The following is a 15,180-nucleotide window of genomic DNA, read 5'->3' as shown; positions in this document are numbered from 1 at the left end:
AATTGGGCAATTAGTTGAAAGGGGTGTGTTCAAAAAAATAGCAGTGTCTACCTTTGACTGTACAAACTCAAAACTATTTTGTACAAACATTTTTTTTTTTTCTGGGATTTAGCAATCCTGTGAATCACTAAACTAATATTTAGTTGTATGACCACAGTTTTTTAAAACTGCTTGACATCTGTGTGGCATGGAGTCAACCAACTTGTGGCACCTCTCAGCTGTTATTCCACTCCATGATTCTTTAACAACATTCCACAATTCATTCACATTTCTTGGTTTTGCTTCAGAAACAGCATTTTTGATATCACCCCACAAGTTCTCAAATGGATTAAGGTCTGGAGATTGGGCTGGCCACTCCATAACATTAATTTTGTTGGTTTGGAACCAAGACTTTGCCCGTTTACTAGTGTGTTTTGGGTCATTGTCTTGTTGAAACAACCATTTCAAGGGCATGTCCTCTTCAGCATAGGGCAACATGACCTCTTCAAGTATTTTAACATATGCAAACTGATCCATGATCCCTGGTATGCGATAAATAGGCCCAACACCATAGTAGGAGAAACATGCCCATATCATGATGCTTGCACCTCCATGCTTCACTGTCTTCACTGTGTACTGTGGCTTGAATTCAGAGTTTGGGGGTCGTCTCGCAAACTGCCTGTGGCCCTTGGACCCAAAAAGAACAATTTTACTCTCATCAGTCCACAAAATGTTCCTCCATTTCTCTTTAGGCCAGTTGATGTGTTCTTTGGCAAATTGTAACCTCTTCTGCACATGCCTTTTTTTTAACAGAGGGACTTTGCGGGGGATTCTTGAAAATAGATTAGCTTCACACAGACGTCTTCTAACTGTCACAGTACTTACAGGTAACTCCAGACTGTCTTTGATCATCCTGGAGGTGATCATTGGCTGAGCCTTTGCCATTCTGGTTATTCTTCTATCCATTTTGATGGTTGTCTTCCGTTTTCTTCCACGTCTCTCTGGTTTTGCTCTCCATTTTAAGGCATTGGAGATCATTTTAGCTGAACAGCCTATCATTTTTTGCACCTCTTTATAGGTTTTCCCCTCTCTAATCAACTTTTTAATCAAAGTACGCTGTTCTTCTGAACAATGTCTTGAACGACCCATTTTCCTCAGCTTTCAAATGCATGTTCAACAAGTGTTGGCTTCATCCTTAAATAGGGGCCACCTGATTCACACCTGTTTCTTCACAAAATTGATGACCTCAGTGATTGAATGCCACACTGCTATTTTTTTGAACACACCCCTTTCAACTAATTCAACTAATTGCCCAATTGCACAGCCTTAAGAGCGTGCATATCATGAATGCTGGGTCTCATTTGTTTTCTGAGAATCTACTGAACCTACTGGTAACTTGTTTGCCACGTAGCAATAAAAAATATACTAAAAACCTTGATTATTCTGGTTAGTCACATTGTACTGCTATTATTTTGAACAATACTGTATATATCCTTACTCTTTTGTTGTTTTTGATTGCTTCCACTGTCCTCATATGTAAGTCGCTTTGGATAAAAGCTTCTGCTAAATGAATAAATGTAAATGTAAATGTAAATGTAAATAGATAGATAGATAGATAGATAGATAGATAGATAGATAGATAGATAGATAGATAGATAGATAGATAGATAGATAGATAGATAGATAGATAGATTCCATTATCTATGCCTCATGCAATAAAATAAATTGTAGACACTATAATTCAAAAATATGGGATCCATGATTGTTAGGGCCTTAGGCACTTTGTTCAAAAAATCATGCAAAATAATACTTCGATATATCCTCCCTATATTTATCAATTAAAATGCATATTGCTGACCATTTTCTGTTTTCCTAAGAGGTGGTGAGCACGTGTGCGTGGGCCTTTTCAATGCTGCTTGCAGCTTTAACTCTTTTATGTTTTTAAAAGAAGTCTCTCATTTTCACCTAGACTGCATTTATTTCATTTATTTAAATTTAAAAAGAAATACAGTAAAAATGTTAATAATATGAATATGAATTTTCTCTTATTATTAGCAGTGTTGGAAAAATTTTGGTAGAAAAATTTACCAAGGAATTGGTGGAAAAAAAATATTTAACAGCTAGAATGTCCAAAAATACATAAGTTATTTTGAAAAAGAAAATGTTAAGAATTAAAAAGTCTTTACTTCTGATCAATTCAAGGCATTCTTTTTTAATGAAAGTACAAATCTTTCTCTTTCTAAGAATCCTACTGACTCCAGTTTTGAGAAGTATGGTGTAGATGCATGGACAAGAATTCGTACTGATTAATGATGAACTCTGCGTACGAAAAATGTGTAATTTAAATGTACTTAATTACTTAACTTTCATTCTTAAAAACATTGTCTTGTATGCAATTTTTTATTTTCATTTTCACTTTTTTTTTTCATTTATCCACAGCAAAAATCAAAATCATCACTAGTGATGGAAATTCAGTGTGCAGGAAATTGCAGAAATATGGCTGAAATGTCCCAGATATTTTGTTTGGGATGTGGACTTTGCGTCAGTAAGTCAGCATAGCTGGTCTCGAGTGACACCGGGGCTGTAGGGGTCAGATGCAATGTACCACACTGACGTATCATGAATACACACAAATGTAAACATACACATAAAAAAACAAACACAAAGAATTGATTCATCCATTGGTAACAAAGGGCTTTTCATCACTATGTGAGCATCTCTCACCCAGTGCCATCTAGGCTTGGAGTGACTTACAAATAAAGTATGTGGTTTAGGAAACAGAGACTTATGTCTGCGTCCATAGCGGAAAGCAGTCTGAACACACCATTTATCGCCTGCCCCACTTGTAAGCCCTTCTTTCCTGTAAAACAGCCATTTCTCATCCTGACTGACGTCTGTTGAACTCCCGCAGTGTGGTGGATGTTTCCCTATCACTGTCATTATAGGCTATTTGATGCAAATAGAGGAACCTGGTCACAATGGGCGTAAATGGGCACTCGCGTGTAGAGAAGTGAGTCTGTCAGCAGCTGGATTGGGCTGGTGACATGACCGGTAGAGAAACTAGACTTCTAACCAGTCAGCAGAGGAAAACTTGTTTACGGAGGCATTTGAGTGATGACGTTGAAAAGCTGCCTGGTTCTGCTTTTGTGACAACCACAGACATAAAGTGTTAGCACTTTTATATTGATCTTTTTTTAGGTAAAATAAACCAAAATTATTGTAATTAAAATTAGTGAAAATTTTAACACCTCATTTTTTGGACTGTGAACCAAAAAATAACCAATAGGATGCCAAGCTACGAATGAATTTTAATGTTACAGCCAGATATATATATGATATATTTATTTTTTTGGCCTAATGGCATAAAAATGAAATACACCTGCACCAAATTTGTATTAATATTAATAGTAAAATTAAACAGCTATTAATTAAAAGGTTTTTTAAATGGTTTATACTCTATATGTAAACTTTAAAATTTTATGTGATTGGTTTAAATCCATTCAGTAGTGTGTTAATTTAAACAAAAGTATGATCCACATGGATTTAATATGGAAAACAAGCTCCATTTCAGAAGACCACCACATGCTACTAGAATTTATTTTCTTGTTCGTCTAAATGAACTTTTCCTCCTCACTAACTCTGATGCAACACCACAAGCAGTTTTGGTTCCTTTATCAGTTGTCAGTCTCTGAACCGGTTTGTACCGGAGAGGCCTGACTCCTCTGTAAACTGATAAAAGCAGCTTTGCTGTCAGTACCTTGCTCCTCCTGTCACTATAAACTTACACACACGCACATATTGCTTCCACACAGTCTGTTCACTTCAAAGTCCCCTGCCCTGAACACAGTGAAAGAAAGGAAATGGGTGGGAGAGAGAAGACAATCATGAGTCAAGCATTTCATACAGCACACGAGACAGACAGGACAATTGGCTTAAATATTTAGCCATAGTAGACCTAAACAAGCATGTTACCGTAAAAGGGTGAAAAAAAAAACATGAAAATCAAAGCTGACAGATTAATTAACAAAAATAAATGATAATAATAATAATAAATTGTGGTTTGCTTGAATGGAAAATTGGATGCAAGCTGACAGTGAATAACTCAAACATTAAGTCTGTCTTATAAAAATATCATGTTGCAGTTCATTGTGTTACTGAACTCCCACAGCTGCTCTAGTTCGAAGGTTATAATAATAGGTCACACTTCACACAACCTGTAACAATCAAGTTTTATGTACTTTTATGTGTGTCTCTCCAACAGTCACCTTTTGCAGGTGAATGTTTACACAGGAAATTCCCTCTTGGCAGCGAAGACGAAGAGGTAAGGTGTTGGGCTCTGTTACCTTACATGACCGCCAGGTAGTCAGATGTCAGATGACGCATTCCCAGCATCAGAACTGGTTTGAGCCAGTACAGTGACCTATCAGAGCATTAAGATTAGCATCCACTGATCTTCCCCTCTGCCATCCCTAATCCTAAACCATGCCAAAAGTCTGACAAAACACCTGAATTTGTTAAATTACTTATCGCTATATATCAAAAAACTAACACAGAGGAGGATCTAAAGAGATTGGTAAAGCTTCTTATCTACACACCATGGTAATGTAATACACCTTTAACAAACACGGCTGAATCAACCAGAAACTGGTTCTCGCCGGTCTACTAATCTGCAAAGCAAAGGAGACAAGCCTGAATGAACGTTAACCGGACCTTGTGGTGAGTGACAGGTGCGACCATCTTGCAAAACAGCCCAAAAAGTGAAAGCTAAAAAACAAATACACCTGAGAGCTAATAAAAAATGTATTGTTGAAGATAATATCTTTTACATCTCTCAGGATGACTGCTGGGTTTTTGAGTTACACTATGCCATGACTAGTTTTTAGATTAAACACAACAGCAATGTCAAACTCTGCTTAAATACTGTACCTTAAAATTTCTACTGTAAGCAAGGCAGTGTCAATGTTGTACCAAATTTAGCCCTAATGGTTCATAACTTAATGGTATAAAATAGTACCTTTTTAAAGAGTAGACTACCACCCCAGTGACAGCTTTTACCCTTTTGAGTGTGAAACATGGGATCAGTTCTATATGGACCAATGGGTCCAGGAGAACCCACAATTTATTTCAAGAAAGTCAAGAAAGAGAAGAGAGTCCAAATGTTTAGTTAATAATTTATTATATAAACAATGGAAAATGATATTGTGAAAAATGCATAACTGGTGTTATAACATTGTGACAAATAAATAAGTGGCCGTTGAGTGTTAACACATCACAATATTAAACTGGCATAGAGACAATGCATAGGCAGTTTTCAGGCAATATAACTTCCGTCTCCATTCATAGTTCTTGTGCACCAACAAATACACCTATAAGGCGAAGAATTTCGTGATAATGTCCATTTTTAAAATGCATAGAGTTCACGAGACATTTATTTCACGTTATGATGCACGAGGGGCTCTGCGAGCTCGCGCCGCGGGATTCCTTCAGACCGAGCGCATCCACGGCTCCAGATCTCGTGCATCCCCATCCTTCATGAAAGGACTCGTGTCGTTCACGAGGCTTTCCTTCATCTCGTGAGGTTCCTTCTCGACTACTCTGGACGTGTCCGTTATCGCCAGCTTGTAAATGTAACCGGCAGTCTGAAATAAACGACCATGCAAACGCAGGTCAACGCGAGAAGTCGCTCAACGCAGTTTCAGAAAGTGTCGCACCATCCCCGCGATCCGCAGGAACTTGTCCTTCTTCCTCTGCTTGAGAGCCATCAGAGCTTTGGCCGTCTCTTCGGGGTCGTGTGCGAAGGAGAAGATGCTTCTCACTCTCTCCTCGGCTTTCATGTCCCCAGTTTTCTGGAAGAGTCTCATGAGTTTGTCCTGGTTGACGTTCTCGAAGATGTTGGCCACCGCTCGCTTTCGGTTCGCCGTGTCAAACTTGTTGCCATGGATTGAAGGGCAGACCCGGCGAGATTCTGAGTACATGTCGGTCGACATCTTGCGGCTTTGGTGCTGTTTAGCAGCGTTAGAGTCGCCAACTTGACCAGACTTAGCCGCTTTGGTGGCTGTGAGTCGAGTGAGGAGTTGACAGTGAGGCCATGCTCTTTATAGAGCGACAGCGCAGGTTCCGCTTACGGAGATGACTTCATCAGCGCTGCCTGCCCCGAGGAACGCCTTCCCGTTTGGAGCCAACATGACTCCAGCTCTGGAAATGCCAGTAATTATGGATGAGAGCGCTGACGACATGAGTGCGCAACGTTTATCTCATAGGGGGGTGCATTTTTAACATATGGAGTTTACCTTTAAGAAATATTAGATAATAACTTTTAATTTAGATCTTACCACATTTTTGTAGGAATGCAATTTTGGAGATGTGGGAACCCTAAAATCTGATAAAATCTTGACCTCAATAAAAAAACGCATTAAAAATGTTGGTGATCATTTTTATTATTATTATTTTTATTATTATTATTCGTTTATTCAGTAAGGATACCATAATGTCACAAATTTAACAAACCCCATCATTTTTTTCATTGGTTATTTCATACATAATAATATTCTCTGCAAACAATACAAATGACTGTACTGTAGTTTCGTGACAAAAACTCACTTGACTCTCATCATATTTCTAAATAATTATGGTGTCCTCACAATGGTGTTCTAATTAGGTGTTATTAACTGTATTAACCTGTATAACCAATTCTTTACTAACTATGCCATGGATGATGTAATAGACCTATTTTAATGTAGACTGATACAAGTCTTTGAAACAAACATCTATATTATTACATTGTCTATTCTGTAGTTTTACAGCCATAAATAGCCACTTTCCCACTTTATCTGATGATTGCTAAATTGCTGAGGGCTTTTCAGATAACAGCAAAAATAATAAGAAGCTCTGTATAAACCAAACTCAACACACATCTTGGTGCACTTTGTTTATTCTCTGTCTGGTTTAGCGTTAGGGCAGTTCCGTTTGAACCGTCATTGTGGAAAACATTATGGAATCTGTAAAAAAAAAAAAAAAAAATACCAGGTTCTGGAATGGCATTTTATTTGGCCTCCAGAGACTCCCCAAAAATGTGCCATTGATGCAGTAATCTTGTGGAATGCCGTTACTTGGCATCCATTGTGAGTGTGTTGCGAAACAGGAAACCAGTCTTTCTCAGGCTGGCATAACAGTTATGACTGGAGTCAAGGAGGATGGGAAATGTGCGGAAAGAGACGCCAGGAACATGTAATAAATATAAGCAGAGTGTTCTCCATAGTCCTGCACATAGAGCACAATATGACCTTTTGACACGGTAAAGGAAGTTTTGGATTGAGAGCCTAGTCCTGCCCTCTCAAACACAAGCTGAGTGTACTTTATCAATCCTAACAATGGGGAAACTAAATTTAACTCAGGTCAAAGTTTGCTTCAGCTTGTCTGCCTGAAGGAAAAGTAGTTCCCTCCTTGCAAACGCCTGGAGCCAGTTGCTGATTAAAATAGTAAACCCAGTTTTCCCTATATGTTCACTTAACCCCGACAACCCATACCATGACGTGCATTAATCAGTAAATGTGTTTTAAATAAAATAAAAAAAACTATTTAAATAAACAAATTGATATATAAATAATAATATATAAATAAAAAAATAAAATAAACTACCTTATATAAAATATAAACCATAGTGATCAAACTTCTAAAATTCAATTTATGGAGATGAACACCCATCAGTTTCTGATTACATTGCCAGTCGGTTTTTGGCTGTATTGAAGCCCATAAAACTTCAAAGCAGATGAGAGGCAAACACTGTGCACAATAAAGAAGATGAAAATGAAGTAGTTTTGCACATGAAGACAATTTATTAACTGTTCTGTTTCCACTGACATTATGCGATTTGCAGACAAGCACAATAAATCTTCAAACGGGAGATCAGGATTGCCATGTTAACTGCAAAGATCTATTGTGTCTGGAATTATGATTCCATTTTTTTACTTTTTATAAATGTAGCTTTCTAATAGCACATTTTATTCATGCCTGCTAGAGGCTGTTTACAGGAAGATGTGAGATTAACGGTAATCATTTTGTATGACAGCCTGATTCTGGGATTCAAATGTTGTTTGTAATCAGTTTTGGCACTGAGCTTGATGCATTTACAGTAATAGACAAAGAGTTGGAGTCTAACAGTTTTTTCAAGGGGGGGTGAAATGCTATTTCATGCACACTGAGTTTTTTACACTGTTAAAGAGTTGGATTCCCATGCTAAACATGGACAAAGTTTCAAAAATTAAGTTGTACGTTTGAAGGAGTATTTCTGTTCCAAAAATACTCCTTCCGGTTTGTCACAAGTTTCGGAAAGTTTTTTTTGAGTATGGCTCTGTGTGACGTTAGATGGAGCGGAATTACCTTATATGGGTCCTAAGGGCACTTCTGCCGGAAGAGCGCGCGCTCCCGTATAGCAGAGCACTGAGAGCACAGACATTCACTGATCAGAGCGAGAGCGTCGCAAAAAGTCACAAAAGAAGTGTGTTTTTGGTTGCCAGGGCAAGACAACCCTGCACAGATTACCAAAAGAGAAACAGCAGAAACAACAGAGAAACAGTTTGCTTCAGCTTGTCTGCCTGAAGGAAAAGTAGTTCCCTCCTTGCAAACGCCTGGAGCCAGTTGCTGATTAAAATAGTAAACCCAGTTTTCCCTATATGTTCACTTAACCCCGACAACCCATACCATGACGTGCATTAATCAGTAAATGTGTTTTAAATAAAATAAAAAAAACTATTTAAATAAACAAATTGATATATAAATAATAATATATAAATAAAAAAATAAAATAAACTACCTTATATAAAATATAAACCATAGTGATCAAACTTCTAAAATTCAATTTATGGAGATGAACACCCATCAGTTTCTGATTACATTGCCAGTCGGTTTTTGGCTGTATTGAAGCCCATAAAACTTCAAAGCAGATGAGAGGCAAACACTGTGCACAATAAAGAAGATGAAAATGAAGTAGTTTTGCACATGAAGACAATTTATTAACTGTTCTGTTTCCACTGACATTATGCGATTTGCAGACAAGCACAATAAATCTTCAAACGGGAGATCAGGATTGCCATGTTAACTGCAAAGATCTATTGTGTCTGGAATTATGATTCCATTTTTTTACTTTTTATAAATGTAGCTTTCTGTTTTCATTTCTGTAGAGAATGACATCATGCAACAACACAAACAATGACGAAGTATTCCCTGCATGTAACTGCTGCTGAATAGTAAAACTCAAAGGAAGCAGCTGTGAAGATGTTTTTAAAAAATGGCATTTACCTCAGTGTGCTATATGAAGTAAAGAATGTTGTTCTTTGTTTTCATCCCTTCCTGCATGCTTTGCTTAACTAAGCACCGTGGGGCCAGAGTCTTCAGCTTGTCGGATATGACAGCACTGGTCCCTGGAGCAGATGACTTGATATGCTAAAGCAGACATACATAGCACATGACCAAACTTCATTAAATTTTTTATACGCTGACAATGAATCATTGATCAAATGTTGTAATGCAGTCATCATAATTTTATTTTTGCCTATAAAAAAAAGTTTGAAACAAGAAAGACAAACAAAGTGGCCTAGTATTTTTATTTCATAGTACATAATAAATGTCGAATTAGTCTAAAAGACTCATTTCTGTTGATTTAATTCACTACAATAACAATCTTTGCAGTTTGGAAGTTGAAGCCTGAATTTCTTTTTTTTTTTTTTTTTTTTGGCCAAATAAATGGATAAAATTATCAATAATGGCAAACTAGAATATGCATGCATTTTAATTTGATTAGTCCATGTTTTATAATTTATTTGTAACACTCTGTTGCCATATTGTGTAAATTGTATAAACCATAATGTAAAACATAAACATGCATACTCAGCAGCACACACATTGTGAAGAATCCTTTAGCACAATTCTCAGAAGCATTAGCTCTGTTGCTATAATAACAGTTGTATAATGGCATCCGGGCATTGCAGTCAAATCTGCTCACAGAGGAACGTCTGTGGCAGGAGATTCCAGTTTAATTACTCAACTTGTTTTTATACTATCATTTGCATCAGTGTTTAGAGATGCAGCATTTGAACAAACTGTCAAAGTCAAAAGTAGAGATTTTTTCCCAAAATCTTTCATTCAAAAGGTTCTCAACTTTTAGAGATGTTATTTAAATTACAAATCATTTTAAAGATTTTAAGTCATGAGTGGATCAGTGTGCGGTTAGCCATTCCTCCTCTTCAGGTCATACTATACAAAAATTAGAGCTGAACACACCACCATTCCAATCACAGTTCCTCCACAGGTCAGCCAAACCCACAACTATGCAGCTTGATCTAATAGCTCAACATTTGTTTGTCCACAGACTCACAAATAGCACATTTTATTCATGCCTGCTAGAGGCTGTTTACAGGAAGATGTGAGATTAACGGTAATCATTTTGTATGACAGCCTGATTCTGGGATTCAAATGTTGTTTGTAATCAGTTTTGGCACTGAGCTTGATGCATTTACAGTAATAGACAAAGAGTTGGAGTCTAACAGTTTTTTCAAGGGGGGGTGAAATGCTATTTCATGCACACTGAGTTTTTTACACTGTTAAAGAGTTGGATTCCCATGCTAAACATGGACAAAGTTTCAAAAATTAAGTTGTACGTTTGAAGGAGTATTTCTGTTCCAAAAATACTCCTTCCGGTTTGTCACAAGTTTCGGAAAGTTTTTTTTGAGTATGGCTCTGTGTGACGTTAGATGGAGCGGAATTACCTTATATGGGTCCTAAGGGCACTTCTGCCGGAAGAGCGCGCGCTCCCGTATAGCAGAGCACTGAGAGCACAGACATTCACTGATCAGAGCGAGAGCGTCGCAAAAAGTCACAAAAGAAGTGTGTTTTTGGTTGCCAGGGCAAGACAACCCTGCACAGATTACCAAAAGAGAAACAGCATTAAGGGACCAGTGGATGGAGTTTATTTTTACAGAGCATCAACGGAGTTGTGCAAGTGTTTGTGTTTGTTCCCCTGCATTTCGAAGATGCTTGTTTTACAAACAAGGCCCAGTTTGACGCCAGATTTGCACATTGTTTATTTCTTAAGGATAATGCAGTCCCAACGAAAAAGGGTCACGATCGTGTGTTGGAACCGCAGGCGGTGAGTAAAACTGCTTCAAATATCTCTGTGTTGTTAACTTAGCTATCGGCGCATAAGCACATCAAGTAAACAACATGCGATGTTGTCATCAAACTGCACTTTCCACATGTACAGCTTAAAAAAAAAAAAAAAAAAAAGACGATAAAGTGGAACTTAGTCATTTTCCAAAACTGATAAGCAAATATATACAGTTTCAGTACATACCAACATAGAGACGCCGTTGGTGATGCTGCTCTTGTTAAATTTCAGCCTCTGGATCTGATTCTGGATCATAAATATACGCTGAATCGGACTGTTAGCCATGGTTTGTTTTGGTTGGTTTTGTTCTCACGGTGTCACAGCTTCCAAACGCTATCAACACAAAAGCCTACTCGCGCTCGTGATTCTTTAGCTCCGCCCACACGTCACGCCAACAGACGCTCGTGTTTTTCCGGAAAAAATCGGTACAGACTATCTTTCTCTTATGAATATAATAAAACTAAAGACTTTTTGGAGTTATGAAGGATGCAGTACTACTCTATAGTCTATAGTCTACTCAAGATTAACAGGATATTGAGTGAAAACGAGCATTTCACCCCCCCTTTAAACAGCCATGTACTTTTAGTCATATCTTTATTTTACATTTTTTACATTAAGTACATACAGGTGTGTTCCCTGGAATCAAACCCACAATCTTTTGTGCTGCTAACACAACACTCTTCCACAGAGCCACAGGATGTCTTGACTGGAACCACCATAAACATTAAAACCAGAGTTTGATCAGCACGGGAGGGCAGCTTCTTAAGAAAAAGTCATTAAACCGGCATCTACCACCAAAGGCACTATGGCTGGTAGCCTGCCAGTTCTGTTAAATCGTGCCCAAATACCATTCCAAGTCTTTTCCTGGCGAAGATTCAGACTGAAATCACAACGGAAAAGGAAATATCCTGGCCATATAAGAAGAGAAAAGCCATTGGAGATAATATTACTCAAACATGAACAATAACTTAATTACATAATAATTGTTTCACATACACTTATTTGATCCCATTCAACATTCCTAAACCTCATTTGAGGGATATGTATTAACAAAAAGCCTACATAATTTGCCAAATATAAACTATTTGTGACCCTGGACCACAAAGTTGTAATGGTCAATTTTATTTTATTTTTTTCAAATTGAGATATATTACATCACATGAAATCTGGATAAATAAGCTATCCATTTATGTATGGTTTGTTAGGATAGGACAATATTTGGCTGAGATACAACTATTTGAAAATCTGGAATCTGAGGGTGCAAAAAAAAATAAAAAATAGAAAATCACCTTTTAAGTTGTCAAAAATGACATTTTGAGATACTTGTGGTAGGGAATTTACTTAATATCTTCATGGAACATGATCTTTACTTAATATCCTTATGATTTTTGGCATAAAAGAAAAATGATTTCGATAATTTTGACAATGTATTTTTGACTATTGCTATAAATATACCCCAGTGACTTAAGACTGGTTTTGTGGTCCAGGGTCACATTTTACTTGATGTACATTAAGTTTTTAACTTCCTATAATAATAATAATTATTATCATTATTATTACAGAAAAAAATTAAGTTCACTTCTGTCAAAAAAAAAAAAAAAAATGTATTTCTGAAATGGAATTCTAAGACAAATGTATGGAAACCTATTTTCACCACATGAGAAAAAAATGTATCTTGCTTTCGTAAATCATAATTATTATTTGAAAAGTTTATGATTTATGAAAGAACCAAAAAAAAAAAAAAAGCTTCAAATGATTCTGGAATAATCCATAATGATGTATATACAAAAAAAAGCAATTCTAACAACAACAAAAACAAAAACTGAATAATCCGGTTTACATAACCTAGACATAACTAGAATGGTCAACAAGGGCACCGAACACACTAGAGTGGACACTGGCACACTACCAAGACTGAAAGCTTGTGTTTCCCCACACTTCCACATGCACGCTCAGCATCCAGGGACAAGCCCGAGCATGAGGATTACATCAGCTCTGCTCCTACACAGGCACCCAGGCAGCATTACGCACTAAACTAGCCAGAACCGGATAAAGCAACACCCCTTCCCTATCTGCCAGCGCTTGCCCTAGGTATCTGTTTCCCTATCTCTCTCATTCTTTCAACCACTGTTTTCACTGAGCATGATATCTCGAAGTCAGACAACAGTCGGATCCCATGTGTCCTCACCGGCCGATCTGAGTTAGCACCGTTAGCCATAGCTTAAGGTCACAGTGTCAGGCACAGACAGCTCTCTCTTTCTCCCTGGGTGGTTTCGGTGTCCTGTTCCACAAAGCCCCTCACTTGCTTAAATATCTCACACCAAGAGACGATTGCTCTGTACTGACCATTCGGCTCATCCTTATGTTTACTGTGGAGTAACCATGAAGTGGTTATAGGCAGATAAGTGCTTTAGGACAACAATGCTGACAATGACATAGTACATTATATTACATCACCCTGTCCTGGAGCAAATAGTTCTTAGCAAATTGTTCATACTCACAAACAACAATAAAACTCACAGGAATATTCTGGGTTAAGCTCCATTTACAGAATCGGTGACATCATTACCACAGAAGAGCATTTAAACAGTCAGTGTGTTACAATGTTTGGAAGCCCGTCTCCATCACTGAATAAAAAAATATTTAAAATAAAGGTTATTGCGAGAATTGTGTAATATATTTGTGGACAGCTTTGACTGATTTTCACAATTCTTTGACAAGAATGTTCTCAGTATAGAAAGTTCAAAAGAATCTATAGAATCTAAAGAAACCTATATGCATCGTATGTTTCTTTGCTGTCTGTTTTGATCTAATTAAAGTGCTCTTGCTGAACAATTATACATTTATTTAAAAATAAATAAATAATCACTGACCACCATTTCCTCTGAATGGAACTTTATATTATTTTGTTGAATTATTATTATTTTTTTTTATTAAGTAATTTAGTGTAGTTTTTTTTATTATTATTTATAAATGGTGGGATGGATAGAATTATTTCATTATTATTGTTATTTTAAAAAAGAACTTCTGTGGTGCATCACAACTGCTACGGTTTTTTATCACTGCTTTGGAGACTCGTTGTGTTGTAAACACTACCAGGAGTGATTACACTGTATAATGTAAGAGTGTCACCATAGTATCTGGTCTCCATGAGCCACTGTCCCCACAACAGTGTAAAAGTGGGACAGCAGAAGCATTGCCAAAATACAACTGAGGCAAAGTATGTGTTGACTTCGAAAATAGCTTGACGCACTCTTAAAAAATCATTCAGAATCTGTGCTCTCAAATTACAAACGGGAAACTAACAGAAACGTAATAGTTTCACAGACACAAACAAAAGCAGAGCATGCTTTGTAAGCAAACTGCGTCATTGCACCACCACATTAACAAACATTCTCCATATGATCCTCATTAGCGATGAGTAAACCATGACTCCTGTTAGCTATAGTGAGATTAGCACTAGCCTATTGCTGAGGGCATAGTAGTTTGTGTCCACATACTGCCGTCCAAACAGGAAATCATTTGCATGGGCAAAGAATTACTTTTCAAACCTTGTGGTAGAGTTTACCGGACATATTTTTGTCTGCTTACGAGAACCAGTAAGTGGCAGATGCCCTGAACTAATGCGGTGTTTCCCAAGGTTGGGATTTCTGTGTGTACACAAGTGTGGGATCTTACTTATTTTAGATGGAAACTTGTTCACTTGATTCCTCTGTGGATTCCTTAACTATAGATTCTATAACTGAAACTAAAATGTATAAACCTAATAAAAAAATTTAAAAAAAATTATTTTAACTAAAATAAAACTGACCTGACTATGATGGGCGAGATAGGAGGACAGCCAAAAAATAAAGAGAAAGAAGAGTCCGCATGTTATTGTTCATCCTGGCTGGGGAACAAGGTTGAGAAATTTGCTGCAACTCCCTGCCTGTCAAAAGGCTCTGACCTAACAACTCACACCCCAATCAGCTGTTTCCTGTGTTACTTAATAATACCAAGCCCATGCCAAGATACTAGTTTGGACATTGAGCATGTCAAAT

General features: G+C 37.2%; 1 protein-coding gene across 1 annotated transcript; it reads right to left on the bottom strand.

The window, feature by feature from the left end:
- Nucleotides 1-5,138: 5,138 nt before the first annotated feature.
- LOC127958027 (transcriptional and immune response regulator) lies at nucleotides 5,139-6,066 on the bottom strand. The gene has a single exon (XM_052556809.1). The coding sequence runs from the start codon at nucleotides 5,964-5,966 to the stop codon at nucleotides 5,664-5,666; it is 303 nt and encodes a 100-aa protein (XP_052412769.1). The 5' UTR covers nucleotides 5,967-6,066; the 3' UTR covers nucleotides 5,139-5,663.
- Nucleotides 6,067-15,180: the final 9,114 nt, after the last annotated feature.

The sequence above is a fragment of the Carassius gibelio genome, chromosome B5 (genome assembly GCF_023724105.1).
Source record: "Carassius gibelio isolate Cgi1373 ecotype wild population from Czech Republic chromosome B5, carGib1.2-hapl.c, whole genome shotgun sequence".
NCBI classification, from domain to species: domain Eukaryota; kingdom Metazoa; phylum Chordata; class Actinopteri; order Cypriniformes; family Cyprinidae; genus Carassius; species Carassius gibelio.
Note: the sequence above shows the minus strand (reverse complement) of the source record. Positions and strands in the feature narration are given on the sequence as shown.